Source organism: Myotis nattereri (genome assembly GCF_964212035.1).
Source record: "Myotis nattereri genome assembly, chromosome: 9".
Taxonomy (NCBI): domain Eukaryota; kingdom Metazoa; phylum Chordata; class Mammalia; order Chiroptera; family Vespertilionidae; genus Myotis; species Myotis nattereri.
In genome coordinates, this window is record NC_138084.1 from 80,348,123 (window position 1) to 80,365,738 (window position 17,616).

Here is a 17,616-nt window from a genome sequence, read left to right on the forward strand (position 1 = left end):
GGGGGGCTATAGGGAACCCCATCTGCCTGTTCCCTTTCTCCTTCCCCCCACCCATGACTGGCAGCCTCCCTTCACCAGGGATTCTTCCATTCCGTGGGTCCCATTCAGAATGTTTTAAAATGCACACCATGCCTACAATTACAGAGGAGACCAGATACACTGAAGTACGGCTATCAAATATTAACAACCCTCAGAAGCAAACTTTTGATATAGTATAGCACACATCCACATGTGAGTTTATTACTCCTGATCACATAGGTCTGGCCCTGGGTCATGCTAGCAGTTCTGTGACGTGATGGTAATGACGTTCTGAGGTGTCTGCACAGGGAACGCACACACCGGCCTGGAGGTCTCTCGGCCGTGATGAGAGCAGGTGGCAGAGGGCGCAGCGCCCAGGGAGGAGGGTGGGGCCCGTAGGACAGGCACAGCTGGCAGGCAGGACTTCAGGGGAGAGCGGCGCCCTGGGCAGGGGACCTGCTGGAGCGACGCCCGAGGTGCAGGATGCAGCCCGCTGGCTCAGCGCTCCGACGTGTCCGCAGGCCTGGCCCTGACCTCACCACCTTCCCGGCAGACTCGCCTCTCAGAGCACAGGCCCCGTGGCCACTGCGGGAGAGGGAGAGCGTCAGGCACGCTGACGGACAGACTGGGAGGCTGTGAGTGATGGCAGGAGTCAGACACTCCCGCCCGGCCGGCATGGCTCAGTGGTCGAGCCTCGACCTATGATCCAGGAGGTCACAGTTTGATTCCTGCTCAGGGCACATGCCTGGGTTGTGGGCTCGATCCCCGGTGTGGGGCGTGTAGGAGGCAGCCGATGCATGATTCTCTCTCATCACTGGTGTTTCTATCTCTCTCTCCCATTCCCTGCCTCTCTGAAATCAATAAAAATATATTTTAAAAAAAGAGTCAGACACTCCCCCGAGCCCATTGGGGAGGCCCCTCCTCCTGCCACGTCTGCAGAGCAGCGCCCAGCTCTGTCCTCTCCAGCGGCTCCCTCGGGGCGCGAGTCCCTGGCCCTCAGGGGCTGGCCCTCTCTGCACCCCCAGTGTCCTCCGATCGCTGTCCCCTCTAGCTCTAGAGACAGTACTCAGAAGACGGCCTCCCCGGCAAACTTGCCAGCTCATCTGCTCCTGAGGACCAAGCCTTTGGAGCAGGGAAGCTGTCAGCCGTGGTGGTGTGCCGGGGACGCCAGGCAGTGGACGAGCGTAGTCTGGCACAGTGTGGGGGGGAGAAGGGGGCTTCTGGTGACCCTGAACTCACACCGCGTGGCCAGCCACCACCTCCCCTCTGCCTCAGTCCTGTGGGACTTGGTATGACGGGCCCGCGGCCCCTGCACCAGCATCCCAGCCCCGGCTCATCAAATCATGGAGCAGATCCCTTTTATAATGCATGGCATTACACCAGGACAGACAATAAAACGCGAAAGACAAATAACGAGGTGAAGTTATAATGAAGAAAAAGCCTGCAGTCACAGACATCGGGTATGAATTATTGACTAAGGTTTTACACTCAAGGATGTGCGCAGGAATATTTTCCATCAGAGATTTGCATAATTCACTCGGATAAACCTGGGCGGAATACAGAGTGAGCTGCTACAGCAACACGGGATTTGCATTGCAGATGCCTCCGTTTTTCCTGGAGGATTGAAACGTGGGGGCTGGGTGGGGGGAGAGGCAGGCGGGCTCTTTCTGCTCTTCCCACCGTCAGGGGTCTGGCTGCACCCCCCACCCCCCCACCCCGGCCTGGCCAAGCAGAGCCCGGAGGTCTTCCTGGGGGAGAGGGGCAAAGCCCCAGAGGAGCTGAGGGATGTTTATGCAGAGGGGTGTGTGTGTGTGTGTGTGTGAGAGAGAGAGAGGGTGAGGGAGAGAGAGAGAGAGAGAGAGAGAGTGAGAGATAGTGAGAGAGAAGGAGGGAGAGAGAGAGAGAGAGAGAGAGAGAGAAGGAGGGAGAGAGAGAGAGAGAGAGAGAGAGAAGGAGGGAGGGAGAGAGAGAGAGAGAGAGAGAGAGAGAGAGAGAGAGAGAGAGAGAGACAGGAAGGGGGAAGGCGTGGGAGCAGGGTCCAGCCTCAGCGTAGGTCCGAGCCCAAGGGAGGGAGGGGAAGGGCAGTGTTTTTGGAAGGAGGGCTTCAGGCTTTGCACTGGAGTGGCGCTCACAGCACAGCCTGTTCTGCTCCGCAGGGGGCGCTGCGGCAGCCTGTGTGGCTGGTGTGAATGATGACGGACACCCCGCTGGCTGGATGAAGCCTGAGGCTTGGCCAGAGGAGCGGAGAGTGGGTTTCCGACTCCCCCTGCCCCTTAAGCGACGTGCCTCTGAGCAGCTACAACCTGCACACCCTCGTATGTCAGTCCCACCCCGGGGAGCTTAGCTCCCCAGCCAGGTTTGTCCCCAGAGTCAGCATGGGGAGCAGAGCCGTCAGGGTCCAGAGACCCTGGACAGGCCCAGAGCCACGGGCCGCCAGCCCTGAGGACAGCCCCCGGGCCTGGGTGGGTGCCCTCACCCTCCCGCCCGCTGGCTGCTTGCTGTGGCCAGGAGCGCAGGCAGCACAGCCCGATGCTCCTTGCAGCCCCAGCGCAGGCAGCTCAGGAGGCCCGTCCAGGAGGCCCGTCCAGGAGGGAGAGGAGATGGCTCCTGGGCCCCGCCCAGCTCGAAGGGCTCAGGGCCAGCAGGCTCGGGTCTGTTCATGTTTCTACTGGCTGTGTGGCCTTAGGGCTCACGGCCTGTGACATGGAGACACGGCTGTCTGCCCCCAAGAGCTGTTATGGGGCAAACGGGGTGCATACATGTCAAGTACCTGCCGTGTAGCAGATGCTGGGAGACCTCTCCCCACCCGAGGCCCCCACGCTCCTCTCCTGCTCCCAGGAAAGCGTCAGGCAAACACGTGCACAGGCAAGACCCGGTCTGCCAGGCTCTTCCACACACTCAGGCCCTGGAGCCGAGAACCGCAGCCACGCGTGGCCACTGGGCCCCTGGAACGTGGCCGGTCCCAGCCGAGCTGTGCTGTGGGCGAAAAGCCACACGAGCCTTCCAAGCACAGGAGAAGGAACGCGCGGTCTCACCCATGCGTTCACACAGATTGCATGCTCGTATTTTACATACACCGCGACACAGGACATGTCCTCCTACAAGGAACCGCCGTTTCTGTTCGCCTTTTGAAGGTTTAGATGGCATGTATAGCTGGCATCTGGTTTCCATGGAAGGGCCCCTCGTTTGCATCACCTACACGAACGTTCTGTTACAGATGACGCAACCGAGGCCAGCGGTCACGGTGCTGGTGAACAGCAGTGGCCGGAGGGGAGAGGCAGCCCGGCCCACGCAGCGGCCGCCCTCGTGGCGGAAGGTGCGAGTCCCCGTCCTCAGGACGCACGGCTGTGAGTCCCGGTGACTCCTGTGTGTGGGCTGGGCTGGGCCCTGGACTGGTGTCAGCCAGCTGGGTGTGACCGGGAGACGGGCAGACTTCAAACCGTGCCACCAGGAGTGGCTGAACTCGGAATGCGCCCCGTGCAGGCAGCGGGAAGCGCAGACCTGTTTGGCCTCAGGAGGAATTTCCTGGGAGCCTTTTCTGCTTAGGGAAAGGGCTGTGGCGGGAGCAGCGAGCCCTGCACGGGGGTGGGGAGGGGGGGCGTAGGGGGGTGGAGGGCAGGGCAGAGAGAAGATGCCAGGGAGAAGAAGCACACAGGGGTCAGAGGCCCTTGTCTTGGGCCCCTGGAGGGAGGGGAAGCTGGCCTGGGGGTCCAGCTCCTTGCTCTGGGAGGTGATTCTATGCTTCAGGATACATTTCTCCTGGCATGTGGGGTCTTTAGCTCCCTGTCCTGGGCAGGTAGCAGAGAACCTGCCTCCCTCTTCCCCCTGCCCTACAGTGTTCCTGCCAACACCTGAGCAGAGAACTCTGCCACTGTGCCCCTCCACCAGGCTCTGCTGGTGGGACCCCAGAGAAGGGGCCACGGCGCCCTCCTGTGCCCACAGGCAGCATATGAGGCTGCACCCCTGCATCTGCTCTCTTCCCTCCACCCCCAGGCCCCCAGCCCCGCCTTGGACCGCAAGGTCTCTCTGCTCCACTGAATTGCAGTAATGATGGGACTCTCCCTGCACCAGACCTGGTGTGCCCCAGGGCAGACCCCAAGAATTCCCTGGAGACACGCGCGGTCATCTGCAGGAGCATGCGCGCACACACACACACACATACACGCACACACACGCACACGCACACGTGCACACACGGTGCCCTTTGACTGGGACCTTCCCACGAGCTGTGTGCTGGCAGTGCTCTAGCGCTCCGCCTGAATCCACTCCTGGGAGGCGGCACTGTGTCTTTCCTGACTCAGTTCCGTGGCCACGCCTGTGACGGGGCAGGTGACAAGCTGGATGCTTTGGCCTCTTGGCTCATTGCTCAGTGATGCCCCAACACCCAGGAGAAGTGAGTCTTGTCCCCATTGTTCCACCACTTTTTCAGTTGATGGCACCGAGGCTTCCAGAAGGCAGTCCCTCCCTCGTTCCGCCCGCCCTGCTGTGGTTGCAGGGCGGCCACCCCTCACCATCTGTCTGTCTGCCACCCGCACGCAGTCTCTGGCTCTAGGAAATGGAACTTGCTGTCAACAAAAAGCCGTGGCTTCTGTGGTGGGCAGTTCAGCAGTCCCTCCCAGGGGGGCGGCAGGGAGCAGCTTCAGGGGCAGTCAGGAGGGGGCTGTGTGCACGGCGGGGTCCTGCATGACCAAGGCTGGCAGCAGCCACAAGGCGACTCATTGCTCCAACAGGACAGGAGAGCGCCTTTGCCTCTCCTGCGGACACAGCCTCGCGCCCCGGCATGTCCTGCTGCAGCCCCCCACTTCCTGGGGGACCGTGAGACCCTGGACAGGAGCCTCTCTGTCCAGGACTGAGCACGCATCTGTGGAAGGAAGGAAGGTTCTCGGTGCCGGCTGCCTCTCCTGCCGCCCCGTGCCCGTGCCCTGGGCGCAGTCAGACTCGCTCCGAGGCAGGGCGAGCCTGCCCTGGGCGCGGTGCTCAGGCCACCATCTGATGGCTCTGCAGACACCTCGATCCGGGTCTGTGGCAGGCTCCGGAGAGGAGCAGGGTGTGGGCGGGGTGGAGTCCCCCCCCTCCCCACCCTTCGCTGGGGCTCCAGACACAGCCAAAGGGGAGGAAACCAACTGCAGAAACAAGACTGTGCCAGGATCTGATGGAACTGGTCCCGGGTGTGAAATCCCTCGCAGACGGCCCGTGACCCCGAGGTCCTGCCCAGACCAGCTGCTAGTTGCATTGTAACTTGACGTGAGGGGCTGACAGGATTTTACACACCCGAGCCACTCTGCTTCCTTGCTCACCCCCAGGTTTGCAGATGGTGTCCTGGGGCCGCTCAACCGGCCATGGCGTTTAAACGGGGCCCCTGCTTGGTGCTCCCGTGCTCCCCCAGCGCCCCTTCTCTGGGGACCCCCTCAGCAGCTGGTGGGACCCGGGAGAAGGGGCTGCTCCTTGTGGTTTACAGGGCACTGGACTTCCTCTGTGAGGAGCGTCTGGTTAAGCCGTCTGGGGCCGTCTGCCCTACTGTGCGCTGAGGAAGCAGCTCAGAGAGGCTGCGGGGCCTTTAAAGTCACACAGCTGGTGAGCACAGGGGGGAGGCAGCTCTGAGTCCCCTTTCCCCGTGGAGTCTAGCCTCTTCTGCCTGGCGGGTGTCCCTCCATCCCGGGCTTGGTCCTAGGAGTGGGAAGCCATGTGGGAATGACATGGGTGGATCCTGGTGGGAGTGTGGAAGGAGGCTGACACCTGGAGAAGGCTGGGGGGTGGGGGGGAGCCAGGCCGGGCTGGGGAGGGGGAAGCCAGGCCGGGGCAGGCAGGGCTGGGGGCAGAGCAGGGGCGGGCGGTGGCGAGTCAGTCCTCGTTTGTCTCCCTCCCTCTCTCCCACCTGGTGATGGAGCTCAGCTGTGTTTCCTGACAAGTCCCCTCGTCACCAGGGAGGGAAGATTCCGTTGTGAAGGCCCCCGGGAGAGCTGCATGTGAGGGAGGGAGGATGTGCGGGAAGAGGGTGAGAATGCCCACGGCGGGGAGGGGGAGAGGAGTGGGCGCTGCAGCCCACAGGGAGAGCCATCTCCCAGCCGGGAGGGAGCCGCTGGTCCATCATCACCTGCCATGGGCTGCGCACAGAATGTGCAGTACCTGACATCATTGCCACTCCCATGTGCGTTCTCTCACCTGCATGAGCTCACTCAACCCTCACGGCAGCCCCATCATCATTCCCACTTTACAAACGGGGAACTGAGGCTCCAGTTCACACAGTCACTGAGCAGCAGAGCCAGGACTCAGCCCGGTGCCTGTGGCTTTCCCCACGAGGTGATGCCGGCCAGAGCAGGCACAGGGAGAGGCACCGGCACCAGGAAGGGGAGTGCCCGAGGCCAGGTTTTCCAAAGAGAAACACAGCCAAATGTGGGGGGAGAAGATTGGGCTGGAAACCGGGAGGCTGAGAGATGCCAGATGCGGGAGGAGTGCAGGTTCCCAGGCTCGGCTACACATAAGCATGACCTGGGGATTAAAAAAGTCTCCCAGCACAGACCCCACCCCAGAGGCTCAGAGTTAATTGGCCCAGGGCGGGGCCTGGGCACCAGCATTCCTTAATGGCACCCTAACCCAGGTGACTCCCACTGTGGTCCGGGGAAGGGCGGCAGGGGAGCCGTCTCTAAGCCAGGAGGACGGGGGGGGGGGGGGGGGCGGGGGAAAGGCAGGGCGTGGTGCGGTGCACGTTCCCTTCAGGAGGCTCAGGGGAGGCGGCGGAGGTCCCCAGCCCACGGGCTTCTGCCTAGCTGGCACGATGTCCTTTCCTTGTCCCTGGGACAGGCCCTTCCTGAGAGCCCTGCAAACCCAGCTCGGGGGGAGCAGGGGCCTCCTGCTCGGGGCCTCAGCTCCTTTTGTCTCTGAAAGGATCACATGTGCCCAGTCTGCCCACTTGAGATGAGGGGCCCTCCTTACCCTCAACCCAGCCCAGCCCGCTCCCTCCATCCAACAGCTAGTGTCTCTGCTCCTGGTTAACGAGATTCCAACAAGAGCTGGAGCCCCGCTTGGCGGGTGGGCCAAGCTGCCACCAGGGCCGTGGCTGGCGGGCCTGAGGTGGGTGAGCCAAGCTGCCACAGGGCCATGGCTGGCGTGCGGGGTGGTGGGCCTGGGGCGGGTGGGCCAGCTGCCACAGGGCCATGGCTGGCATGCGGGGTGGCGGGCCTGGGGCAGGTGGGAGCATCTCTTTGCGCTCAGCCCTGGCAGCAGCTCCAGGCTTCTCCGGGGAAGGACAAGGGTGGAGGTGCCTTTCTGTTCTTAAAGAGCCAGGGTCACGGCGTTGTTAATTTGATTGCACCCACTTCGGCTCCTTGTCTCCCCTGATTAGCCAAGCTCCACCTGAAGCAGGAGATTAATTCAAATTGCATGGCAGCCGTTAGCCTCGGCTCTGAGCTGGCGGGGAGGTGCCCGGGGGCTGAGGGCTCCTGGGACCCTGGCTGGCCACCACCCGTGCACATGGGCGGCAGCGCTGGCACTGCCAGTGCTGCCAGTGTGTGCGAGGGGTGCTGGTCTGCATGGGACCCCTGGGACATGGGCTGCGTGTGCTGCGGCACCCGATCTCACCAGGCCTCGCTTTCTCCTCCTATCAGGGGTGTCAGTCAGTCCCTCTCTTGGCTGCTCTCTGAGGAGTAGCCGAGCAGGAGGCGGGAGGATTTTTAAGGGAGGCGGGACCTGGCTCTCCCGCCTCTGGTCTCACGCTCCCAGTAGAAAATGACAGTAATAATCAAACGCCTACCACTCAGGGGACGCTAATGATGTGCACGCACCCGGCTGGTGCTCTGTGGGAGTGAGCTCATTGCATTCACCCGTCCGAGGCGGCGGGAGTGGTTTCATTCCTGTGTTAGAGGTGAGAGAACACTCAGCTCTCCTCACTGCACGTCGGAACCCTTTCAGAAACAGGAGGCGGCGAGCCGTCTTTCTGTAATTACTGGAAGGTACTAGAACTTGGCGAACTCTTTCTGCCGAGGTCTGGCTAGTAAATACTTCAGACTTTGCCGGCCGTAGGTCCCCATTGCAAAACTCCAGCTCTGCCCCTGTGGCTGGAGAGCATCCATGGACAACAGGGCATGAAGGATGGGCATGGCTGGGTTCCAGGTGGCAGCTGGCCAGGCCCCGCCCTCGGCCATGTGCTGACTCAGGGACCAGGAGGGCTGGGTCCGGGGGCTGCTGACCAGGAGGGGGTGTCAGGGAGGAGGCTGGTTGGATTCAGACAAGGGCACTGAGGGATGCTGGGAAGGAGAGCAGTCAGTGTCTGAGTTCTGGGAAGCATAGAGTCGGGGTAGAACACTGGCGTGGGGACTGCCGCAGGGGCTATGCTGCTGCGCCCCCCGGGGCTGCGGCTGTGACAGGGTCTCTGTAGATGTGATTAGGGTGTCTTATTGGTGCAGGGTGGGCCCTTGGTCCAATATGGCCGTTGTCCTTACGAGGAGAGGAGAGACCCCACAGAGGAAGGACGGTATGAAGGCACAGCGAGAAGGCCGTGTGCGGTGGAGACGCCGAGTCGCCGGGAGCCCGAGGACGAGGGGCCCGGGCTGCCCTGGAGCTGCCGAGCTCGGCCCTGCTGACACCGGGGGATTGCCAGCCCCCCAGAGCCGGGAGGGAATGGGTTCTGTTCTCTAAGCCACCCGGCTGGTGGCTCTTTGTTACAGTGGCCCTAGGACAGTGGTCGGCAAACTGCGGCTCGCGAGCCACATGTGGCTCTTTGGCCCCTTGAGTGTGGCTCTTCCACAAAATACCGACTTCTGTGCATGGGCCATGGAGTTTCAATCGCACTGTATGTGCACGCCCGCACGTGGTATTTTGTGGAAGAGCCACGCTCAAGGGGCCAAAGAGCTGCATATGGCTCGCGAGCTGCGGTTTGCCGACCACGGCCCTAGGACACCAGCACCAGGTTCCAGCGCGTGACAGAGGTTGTCTGTGAGGAGTGCGTGGGAGGACAGGCCACAGCCTCTCCTCCGTGGAACTGGGGGGCAGCCTAAGGTGGGGGTCATATGGGCTCTGCTCTCTCCGCTCTGCGAGGAGCTCACCCCTTCCACCCCCAGCCCCACGGACAGGCTGGCCGCGGGAAAGGTGCACGAGTGTGCAGGGCCCCCTCCCCCGCCCAGGGTAGGCGCTCGGCGGGCGCTCAGTAACCACTGAACGACGGAGCAGCGGCAGGCGGGGGCTGAGCCGCACCAGCGGGGACATTTCCTGCAGAATCTTCATTTTGCCGGTCTCGCATCTCTGGAGACAGAAGGGGCCCAGGTGGAAGCGACTTTGAGAGCCCTCGCCCACCCCAGCACCACCTCAGCGACCTGTGGCCCTGGGCACGGGTTCCACGTGGCACTTCTCTGAGAACCAGCTCCGGAACCCAACTCCCACTGGGCCCTGGGCCCTGGGCCCCTGCAGCTCTGGGTTGGTGTCTGACACCAAGAGTCATCGATCCCCGGAAGACAATGCTTCGCTCCCAAGGCCGTGAGCACCTGCGATCACCCTCCCCGTCTCCTCGCCAGATGCTATTCGCACCTTTCCCGGCTGGGTGCCCTCGCCATGCTTCCTCCTCATCCTGGAATGGAGTGACCCTTGCCCCTGTTGGTCCTTGTTGTCCGAATCCTTCAAGTCCCACTGGCGGCTGCTACATTTGTGCAGCTTCTCTTGACCCCCAAGTTAAAGTTGGTTACTCCATCCGATTCTCTTTGTACCCCCTTCTTCATAGTGTTTGCAGGCACTTGCCGCCTCGCGCATTTGAGTTGTTTTGGGCATATGTGTATCTCCTCTTCAAGATTCTAAATTCCCTGAGAACAGCAGCTTCACTCTACTCCTCGCTAGGTCGGCAGCACCTGAAACCAGTGGTGCTTCTTGTTGACACGTATTTGGTGCCAAGTACAGCGGTGGCTGCTGCCGATGCCCCATTTAGCCCTCACTGACGATGAGAAACTGTCAGGCTGAACCCGGGGCTTACAGAGACTGTGCTTCAGGACCCGCGGCGACCCAGGGCAGGGCTTGGATTTGAACCCAGGTCCCCCTGGTTCTAAAGTCCCTGCTCTGGAGCCAGGGATCCTACAGGCCTACTCAGTGAGCGCGTGAGATCCTGCCAGTGACCGCTGGAAACCGGGGGTCACTGCGCAGGCGTGCCCAGGCGGAGGCCAATCACGGACACTCGGTGTGACGCTAGGGTGCCCTTCACAATGCATGTCTCTCTGACACAGTGTTTACTTCCTGCTTTTCACTTGGCCAGAGGGGGGCCAAGGCCAGTTTGCCTCCCGAGAGGCCATTCGAGGTGCCATCTGACAAGGGGAACTACCGGCCAATGCTCTCCCGCGTGTGGGGGGAGCATCGAGGCTGGTCTTGAAGTCGGCCTTGCAATGGCAGGCCCTCCTGTGCTCGGCCCTGCACGTGGGCGCGGGGAGGGTGGTGGTGGGTTGTTGGGGATGGACTGAATGGCTTTCCCTGGCAACCCCATTGGTGACTCACATGCTGGATCCTGAAGATCCCTCCCCACCTACCTCTGCCCTTTCAACTGAGGCCAGAGGTGGGGGAGGGGGAAGGTTGAGGGAGAGTGAAGGGGGAAGAGGCCCGCAGGCAGGGGAGGATGTGCAGGGGGAGGGGCTGCGGGCGAAGTCCCTGGAGCAGGGGGCCTGTGCGAGGGCCGTGGAAGGCAGCACGGCAGTGCCCAGAGGCCAGGAGCCCACATGCCCATCCCACCAGCACTGCCCCATTGTCACAGGAGCATCGGCGGGAGCAGGGGCTGTGTGGGTTCATTCAGGCTGCAGGAGAAGGGCAGCCAGGCCCCCACCCCTGTCAGAGGCCTGCCCGGCTCAGCCAGCACAGAGCCTGCCTCAGGCCTTGGAGCCTGGCCCTGCCTCCTCCACTCCTGCTGGCTTCGGGGTGGTCCAGAGGCCCCCAGCATGGGAAGGCGGGAGAAGCCATCACCTCAGCCTGTAAGTCAGGCACAGGCATGTTTAGAGGATGTGTGCGAAGAGGGGGGCTGGGCTGGAGGGGGTGTTGGTGACAGAGCAAAGGTGTGAGGGAGGCAGCGCAAGGTGCAGTCTGCGTGAGGGTTTGGAGCTCCGATGTGCTGAGGGCGTGTGAGGCCCAGAGGGTCCTGCGAGGGGCGGGCGGGGAGCTGGGTGCAGAGGGACCCAGCGCCTCTGTGTCGTGTGAGTGAGGGGAGGGGAGCGGGGAAGCGTGTCCGCAGGGGCGTGGGAGCTGGAGCGGACACAGGAAAGGGGTGTGTGCATCACGGTGGGCGGCACTGAAATGAGGACAAGGAGGAGGAGAGGGACCGAGGTGCAGATTTGCCCCTAAGTGAGAGGGTCTGACACTCCCGTGGGAAGAGGGGGCCAGAGATGAATACCTCTGTGAGTGTGTGTGTGAGTGAGTGTGTGAGTGTGTGTGACTGTGAGTGTGAGTGTGAATGAGAGTGAGTGAGTGTGTGTGTGTTTATGAGTGTGAGTGAGTGTGAGTGAATGTGTGTGAGTGTGTGTGTGTGTGAGTGTGTATGTGCCTGAGTGTTTATGAATGTGAGTGAGTGTATGAGAGAGTGTGTGTGTGAGTGTGTACGTGTGTGTGAGTGTGAGTGTGTGTGTGAGTGGTGTGCATGTGTGTGTGAGTGTGAGTGTGTGCGTGTGTGTGTGAGTGTGTGTGTGTGAGTGTGAGTATGTGTAAGTGTGTATGTGCCTGAGTGTTTATGAATGTGAATGAGTGTATGAGAGTGTGTGTGTGTGAGTGTGTGCGTGTGTGTGTGTGAGTGTGAGTGTGTGTGTGTGAGTGGTGTGCATGTGTGTGTGATTGCCCAGGCACATGATGCTGCCCTGATTTATAAAATGTGTTTTCTCCGAACACCTCAGCATATTTTACAGCTGCTGCCTGGTTGGGAAAGTGAGGACAGAATGGAAAAATTCAGGCCCTGAGGGCCCCATGCCGTGGGGGACAGCTGCTGTGGACTGGGTGTCCTCACGCACAGTCCGCCTCCAGACCCCTGGACCACCTGTCCCCTGGACCCCACATCCCCTCACCTCCGTAGAGAAACCACGGACCACAGAGCCATGGCCACACCAGGTCAGTGGAAATCCCAAACTTGGAGAAAAGCAGCAAAGACCCTCCCTCCCAAAGTCCGAGCATTTGGGCTCATCTCTCCTGCTGACAGTGGGGAGATAAGGATCTCATATCAAGGAAGGTCCCAGAAGCATCTGCTACTCCTCATTCTCACACAGCAGAATCACCCAGGCTCTCCCTGGCCGAGGGGTGACAATGATTGCCTGGTTTTATCAAGGACCTAGTGCTTCTTGATGGTGTGAGGGGAGTGGCTCCTGCTGCCCCAGCCCCCACCCTCCAGCCCCCAGATCCCAGCATGGACCACCGCTGGCTTCCCCATCTGCGGAGCTGAGAGCGGGTTTTGGCGAGCGATAAAGAAGCTGTGATTCTTATAGGAGGGCGCCCTGGGAGAGGCGAACAGACACCCCCCACCAGGCCCTGCTCCCAGCAGCCTCTCCTGCGCCTACCCTGGGGACTGCATTAAGAATAACAAAACTGGCGGCCACATCTTGGTTGGCCTCCTGGGTGCCAGGTACCACCTGGTTGCTTTACACCTGCCATCAGACTTCAGTCTTAACAAAGAGCATGCCAGGGAAGTGCCCGTAGGATTCCTTCTGTATGTCAGGAAGACGAAGAACAGAGAGGCTGGCAAACTCATCAAGGCCACAGGAGCCCAGATTCACACGGGGTCGGTCAGACTCTAAAAGTCAGCCTATCCCACTGTCCTCTATGACCTGCAGTCCATACCCTGACCTACAGCCCATGGGCACTGTCGTTATGGCAGGATCCCTGGTCCTTATGGCCGGATTCCCGGGTCTTTATGGCAGGATTCTTGGTCCTTATGGCAGGATTCCTGGTCCTCATGGCAGGATTCCTGGTCCTCATGGCAGGATTCCTGGTCCTCATGGCAGGATTCCTGGTCCTTATGGCAGGATTCCTGGTCCTTATGGCAGGATTCCCGGGTCCTTATGGCAGGATTCCCGGGTCCTCATGGCAGGATTCCTGGTCCTTATGGCAGGATTCCTGGTCCTCATGGCAGGATACCTGGTCCTTATGGCAGGATTCCTGGACCTTATAGCAGGATTCCCGGGTCCTTATGGCAGGATTCCTGGTCTTTATGGCAGGATTCCCGGGTCCTTATGGCAGGATTCCCGGGTCCTTATAGCAGGATTCCTGGGTCTTTAAGGCAGGATTCCTGGGTCCTTATGGCAGGATTCCTGGGTCCTTATAGCAGGATTCCTGGTCCTTATGGCAGGATTCCTGGTCCTTATGGCAGGATTCCTGGTCTTTATGGCAGGATTCCCGGGTCCTTATAGCAGGATTCCTGGGTCCTTAAGGCAGGATTCCTGGTCCTTATGGCAGGATTCCTGGTCCTTATGGCAGGATTCCCGGGTCCTGATGGCAGGGTTCCTGGGTCCTTAAGGCAGGATTCCTGGGTCCTTATAGCAGGATTCCCGGGTCCTTATAGCAGGATTCCTGGGTCCTTAAGGCAGGATTCCTGGTCTTTATGGCAGGATTCCAGGGTCCTTATAGCAGGATTCCCGGGTCCTGATGGCAGGATTCTTGGTCCTGATGGCAGGATTCCCGGGTCCTTATGGCAGAGTACCTGGTCCTTATGGCAGGATTCCTGGTCCTTATGGCAGGATACCTGGTCCTTATGGCAGGATCCCTTGCCCTTATGGCAGGATTCCTGGTTGTTTTGGAAGGATTCCCGGGGCCGTATGGCAGGATTCCTGGTTGTTATGGAAGGATTCCCGGGGCCCGTTATGCTGACTCCTGGGAGTGTGCAGAGGTAGATCACACATAGGAATGTGTGTCTGTGACAACAGGTACAGGCATATACTGGGGTGCCCCGGCCGGCAAGATGGGCTCTGTGCCTGGGGCCTAGAAGCCACTGATGCAGCACCAAATTGCAATGTGTTTTAATGCTTCCAGCTCTTCTGGCGCACCTCCCCGTTTCTGCCCTCAGTTCCCCTGCTGTTCACCCCGATGTTATGGGTTGGGGGGCCTGATGAACCTCTCGCACAGGGAGGGCACTTCAGAGCCTGGGTCTGAAGTCAGGACCCAGGTTTTCTCCTACCTTGTATATACAGTGTCCTCCTTCCTAAGTCACAGGTTACACTCAAGCAGGTGTAAGTCACGTAACAAAAATGAAGTGCTCAATGTGACTATTCAGATAGAATTGCCAACCTGCAGATGAAAGTCAACGAGAAATCCCACGTCCCATGAGCACATCAGGAGCGTATCGGGACTAGCCCGTGGTGAGCGGGGCCTTTTGGGGTCAGGCCCCTGCTTTTAATGCTTCCCCCCCACCTTTTTAGAGAGAGTGGAAGAGAGAGGGAAAGACAGAGAAACATCGATGTGAAAGAAACACATCAATTGGTTGCCCCTGACCAGGGCCTGGGCTGGGGAGGAACCTGCAACTGAGGTATGTGCCCTTGACTGGAATCGAACCTGGGACCCTTCAGTCCGCAGGCCGATGCTCTATCCACTGAGCCAAAGTGGCTAGGGCATGTCAGTGCTTTTGAATCCCCATCCAAGTGTCCCAGCCCAGACCCGACTAGGAATCCTCCGGCCTCCCCTTCACACACGGACCAATGGAAACCACGAGGGGGCAGGTGGGTGCAGAGATGGGCCCTGGCCGTGTCCAGGGTGCCAGGAGGGCCCGGGGGCAGGACTCACTCTTGACGGTGAGGAACATGGACTTGCTGATGTCGGTGCCCACGCCGTTGCTGGCCTGGCAGAGGTAGTAGCCCATGTCCTCCTCCAGGACATGGCGGATCAGCAGCGAGCTGTTGGCCAGGACCTGGATGCGGCCGGTGAGGGGCACCGGGTGGTACTGCTGGGGGCTGCCGCTCCCTGGAAGGAGGCAGAGGTCAGAAGAGCTGCTGTCTGGGCTGGGGGTGAGCTGGGTGGATGGGAGTGTTCCAGGGAGTGCCCACTGCCTTTCTCCTGAAAACCCAAGGCCATTGTGTGGCATGCCCACACCGCTCCTGTTTCCTGGGCCACAGGAGGGACCCTCACAGAGCTGGGCCTGCCGGCTCGGAGTGAGGAGGTGGGGTTGGCATGCCCAGGTGGCACTGAGCTTGTGTGGGGTGAATTCCTCAGAGAGGAAGAAAGAGTTGTTTTCAGGCCACTTGGCAACAGGCAAAGGGAAGACTGAGCCGTCAGATGGCAGTTTCCTGGTCCTGGGCAGCCACGCCCGGGAAGGAGGCCCGCCATCCTCCAAGGGGGGCTTTGGGTGCCACCCCCTCCCAGGGTCAGCCCTAGACACGGTCTAGGTAAGAGGTTGGCGTGGGGCTTAGTCAGATATGAAATGCATCCTTGGCGTGAAGTTGGGCTCCAAGATCCCAGATCCCAGAATAACTGGTGAGGAGCAGGGGCTAATGGGGCTTGGGGACCCCAGAGCAGAGGGTGGGGGCATGTGGAAGTGGGGAGCACAGAGTGCCCTGAGTTCTAGGGCTGGAGGGGACAAAAGGACATTTGGAGTCAGCATGATAGCTGTTGCCAGCCCACAGGCCCCTGGATGTCCTCCAGGCTGGGTGTAGCCTGGGGTCCCCATGGGGCTCAGAACCCAGGGCTCCCACCCCGGCCTAGGGATGTGTGGGAACCAGGCCTGAGTCTCCCCAGTGTCCTCCCTCCCTCTCCCTGGCTACTCAGAGTCGCTGGTTGGCCAGGGGCTTACCCTTGGCGTGCTTCCACATGACCTTGGGTGGGGGGTAGCCGTCCACCGAGCAGTTGAGCACACCAGCTTTGCCGTAGATGCCGTCCTGGTTGTTGGGCTGCACCACGAACCGAGGGGGCACTGCAGAAGGAGGGAAGGCGGGAGAAACCGATCACCTCCGTCTCTGATAGGCCTCCTGGGCCAGGCACCTGCCATTCAATGTCAGTCCCGCTGGACTGTTCTAAACCGGAGCTCCCGAGAGCGCCTGCTGGGGCCGGTGGGAGCTGGGGGCTCTGAGCTCCAGCTCTGACGTTGCCAGTGGCTAACTGGGCACGCGTCTTCCCCAGGCCAGGCCTCGGTGTCCTGGCCTGGAAAGTAAGAGGTCTGAACCTCTTGATCTTTAAGGCATCTGCCAGAGCCAATCTTCCCTAAGCCTGGGATTTAAACCTGGACCGAGAGACTTCGAGCAGCAGACAGAGCTGGACTCCCGCTCCCCCCCCTAACCCCCGGCCCCCACCGGCCTGTCCCCACGCACCGCGCACGACGAGCTGGCGCTCCCGGCTCACGGTGGCTGCCGCGTTGCTGGCGATGCACGTGTAGTTGCCGTTGTGCTTGAGGGAGACGCTGGAGATCTGCAGGGAGCTCATGAACTCCTTGCTCTCGATGGTCACGCCGGAGCCTGAGATGATCACCTGCCCGTCCTTCCTCCAGGTGATGCGGATGGGCATGTCCCCCGAGGACACCACGCAGGGGATGTAGAGCAGCTGGCCGATGGAGGCAGGGGGGAACTCGAAGGGCTGGATCAGAGGGGGCACTGGGAGGGAAGGGGACACTGCTGTCAGCCCCCTGTCCCAGCCCAGCCAGGCGCACGCCTCCCCTGCCTCCCCCTCGGGCTCCTCCCTACCCCAGCGTGGGCCTGTCTGGAGCCTGAGCTGCGGTGGGGGGATCCTCCTTTTTCAGCTCTGGCTGGAGCACCAGCCATTATCTCTATGACAACTCAATGAGGCCACAGCAACTTCCCCGGCAAGTGGGGGCAGAAGGGAGAGGAGGAGACCTCCTTTCTGGGGCTCCATGATTACAGGCTGGTTCTCCCAGGAGCCGCTCCACCCTGCTGGGAGCCTGCTCTCTGCCCCAGGCCCACCCCAAGCGGGAAGGAATGGCTTCCTGTGCATGCCTCAGATGCTCCTGCTCCCCGGGAAGTGGCCGGGTGGCCGTGGTCACACCTTGGCAGCCCTGTGGATGCTGGGAAAGGCCTTGGCCAGGAGCTCAGGGCCAGAGAGGTGGCATTTAGGAGGGATGCTGCCTGCATGACCTATCGGGCAAGAGCCATACCCCTCAGCAGGGCCCTTACCCACCTTCCCAATGTCATCTCCCACCTCACCCTTCACTCCATCACCAGCGCCCACAGCCGCACGCCGCAGCCTGTGCCGGGGGCGCCTGGGCGAACACAGCTGGGCATTTGTCCTCTTCACCCCCCACCATGTGTGGCCAGCCCAGTGGCTGCTGACCCATCTCATTCCTGACCTGCCCATGTCCAGGTCCTACGTCCGTCAGGTGTTCTGGGACTCTGGCCATTTCCTGGCCCTCTCCACCCCCAGCTATGGCTGCCTCTGCTCTTCGGGTTGGAGCCTCCCCAGCATTCTGGGTGGCTTGCTGGGTCTTGGATATCCAGACAGATTTTTCTGGAACCCTGACTCTAGTAATGGCCAAGTGGCCCTTGCTCAGACGCCCAGAGGGTCCTCTGTGGGGCTCTGCTGAGCCCCACCCTCTGTTTCTTTGTTTCTCTGTGTTTCTTTTTTTTGTTGTTGTTGTTTTGTTTTGGTGCCTAGATGAGATCTAGGCCCCTGGCCTCCTTGGGCTTTTTGGTGGAATCATGGCAGAGCCCAGATCTGCCGCCCAGTTTA

At 60.9% G+C, this 17,616-nt stretch overlaps 1 protein-coding gene across 1 annotated transcript in view; it reads right to left on the bottom strand.

The window, feature by feature from the left end:
- DSCAML1 (DS cell adhesion molecule like 1) overlaps positions 1-17,616 on the bottom strand; it is a 320,664-nt gene that overhangs the window by 52,783 nt on the left and 250,265 nt on the right. Inside the window, exons 9-11 of the mRNA XM_081098463.1 lie at positions 16,248-16,526; positions 15,734-15,853; positions 14,731-14,907 (exon numbers count right to left, since the gene is read on the bottom strand). Of these exons, the coding sequence (XP_080954589.1) occupies positions 14,731-14,907; positions 15,734-15,853; positions 16,248-16,526 (576 nt within the window). The remainder of the gene's footprint in view (positions 1-14,730; positions 14,908-15,733; positions 15,854-16,247; positions 16,527-17,616) is intronic.